Source organism: Nicotiana tomentosiformis, chromosome 4, assembly GCF_000390325.3.
Source record: "Nicotiana tomentosiformis chromosome 4, ASM39032v3, whole genome shotgun sequence".
NCBI classification, from domain to species: domain Eukaryota; kingdom Viridiplantae; phylum Streptophyta; class Magnoliopsida; order Solanales; family Solanaceae; genus Nicotiana; species Nicotiana tomentosiformis.
Genome location: NC_090815.1, coordinates 42,557,243 through 42,559,828, shown reverse-complemented (window position 1 = coordinate 42,559,828; position 2,586 = coordinate 42,557,243). Strand labels below are relative to the sequence as shown.

At 39.8% G+C, this 2,586-nt stretch overlaps 1 protein-coding gene across 1 annotated transcript; it reads left to right on the top strand.

Annotated features, from left to right (window-relative positions):
* Window positions 1-213: 213 nt before the first annotated feature.
* LOC138909570 (uncharacterized) lies at window positions 214-813 on the top strand. The gene has a single exon (XM_070200776.1). The coding sequence runs from the start codon at window positions 214-216 to the stop codon at window positions 811-813; it is 600 nt and encodes a 199-aa protein (XP_070056877.1).
* The last annotated feature ends 1,773 nt before the right edge of the window (window positions 814-2,586 follow it).

The window sequence follows — 2,586 nt, the reverse complement described above, 5'->3', positions numbered from 1 at the left end:
GTGGCGGTAAGTGTTGTTTTTGTCCGGGAAGAAGAAGGTAGGCAATTTCTCATTTATTATGTTAGTAAAATATTATCGGGAGTGGAGACACAATATCCGCACCTTGAAAAGTTGGCCTTAGCTCTCGTAGTTGCCTCTCGAAAGCTTAGGCCTTATTTTCAATGTCATCCTATAGCCGTTGTGACAACCTTTCCCTTGAGGAATGTCCTTCATATGCCTGAGTTGTCGGGTTGTTTGGCTAAATGGGTAGTCGAAGTTAGTGAGTTCGACATTGAATATAAACCCAGTAATGTAATCAAGTCACAAGTTTTGGCCAACTTCGTGGCCTACTTTAGTCCAGGATTAATGCCTTTAGCTACTAAAGAAGCAGTTCTAGTATCAGGAACGGTATCAAGAGTTTGGAACTTGTTTACGGATGGGGCTTCCAATATAAAAGGGTCTGCTCTTGGGGTATTATTAATCACTCCTTCAGAGGAAACCTTGAGACATACCATTAGAACTGTGACATTAACTAACAATAAAGACGAGTACGAGGCTTTGGTTGCAGGACTTGAACTAGATCAGGGACTAGGCTCCAAGGTCATCAAAATAAAGTGCGATTCCCAGCTGGTGGTAAACCATGTATATGGAATTTTCGACACCAAGGAGGAGCGCATGCAGCAATACTTGAACAAGGTTCAAGTATTACTTTCCCGATTCAGGGAGTGGCCAATCATCCATATTCCAAAAGAGAAAAATGTGGAGGCAGACGCATTGGCTAACTTGGGTTCATCCACGAAAATTAAAGGGTCTGATTCCGGTGTGGTAGTTTAATTGCTGCATTCGGTGTTAGATGTGGATGGCTATTGTGCAGTTAACTCAATGAACTTAAAGGCATGGTAAATTGTATGAGGACCCAAAAGCATCCCGGGCACTACGGACCAAGGTAGCTCATTATTGTCTTGTTGACGAACAATTATACAGGAGGTTGTTCCAAGGACCATTGGCTAGGTGTTTATGGGGGTGTCAAAAGCTGACTATGTAATGAGAGAAGTTCATGAAGGAGTGTGCAGGAACCATTCTGGTGGAGACTCATTGGTTCTCAAGATAATAAGAGTTGGCTAATATTGGCTCCGGATAGCAAGATGCAAAGGCATTTGTACAAAAGTGCGATAAATGTCAATGCCATGCACAGTTAGTGCATCAACCGGCCTAACTTTTGCATTCGGTGGTATCACAATGGCAATTCATGAAATAGGGGATTGACATAGTCGGTCCCTTAACACAAGGACCCGATAAAGTAAAATTTCTTTTCGTTTTAACTGATTGTTTTACTAAATGGGTTAAAGTAGGTGATTGCCAAAAGATCGGAGAATGAGAAGTGATCGATTTTATATGGGATCATATCGTCTGCTGGTTTAGAATACCAAAAGAAATTGCTTGTGACAATGGGCCACAGTTCATAGGTTCCAAAGTCTCAAACGTTTTTGGAAGGATTGAAGATCAAACGAATTACATATTCACTATACCATCCGAGTGCTAATGGACAGGCAGAGTCAACCAATAAGGTAATTATTCAAAACCTTAAAAAGAAGTTAGAAGATGATAAAGGCAAGTGGCCAGATGAGCTACCGGGTATGTTGTGGGAATATCGAACCACAACTAAGTCGAGCACGAGTGAAAAACCCTTATCACTTGTGTACATATCATAGGCTTTGATCCCGGTGGAAGTGGGGGAACCAACCTTAAGGTTTTCTCGTGCAAACAAAGAGACAAAGAATGAAGCATTGGTGGTTAAACTAGATTTTCTTGAAGAGCACCGGAATATAGCATATGTGAGGATGGTGGCACAAAAGCAAAGGATTGAAAGGTAATACAACCGCAAAGAAAATCTCCGTTATTTCAAAGTTGGGGATTTGGTTTTGAGGAAGGTAACTCAATGTACTCGAGAAGTTAATGCCAGGAAGCTAGGATCAACCTGAGAAGGACCTTGCCGGATTTGAGCTATACCTGCTAAAGGTTCATACGAATTAGAAAATCAAGATGGAGTTAAATTGCCAAGTAATTGGAACGTGACTCACCTCAAAAGATATTAGTGCTGAAGATCTTTGTTGATACTGAAAGTATGTGCAACACTCTTTTTTCCTTCGACCAGTTTTTTGTCCCGATTGGGTTTTTCTGGCAAGGTTTTTAATGAGACAACAATGTAAAGCATACTACGAAGAAAGAGTCATCGGCAGAAACAAGACTTCCAGTATTAGAATTCTCATACTTAGCATTTGAACACTGGGGGAGACATTATATATGAAGACACTAAAAACTGTTATGAAGACCGAGGACTGTTGGAACCGGGATCAATGTCTTATCAAGACCAGGGACTACATGATCATCCACGTAAAAATAAGTTGTACAAAGTTAGCCAGATGTATTGGAAACTTTATTTACTTAAGCAAAAGAATATTTATGTAAATGTACTTTTAATGATAGAGGGAATAAATCAAAATTCTTTATTTTTACTGTATTTCTTGTCCGAATGACAAGTTAATTTATTTTATCGTTTGAAATTTAGTTAAAACATTAAATGCGTGTGCCGTAGTGAACAAGAGA

Bases quoted from the DNA above. Each gene is read 5' to 3' on its own strand.
- LOC138909570 (XM_070200776.1), top strand. From the start codon at position 214: ATGCCTGAGTTGTCGGGTTGTTTGGCTAAATGGGTAGTCGAAGTTAGT.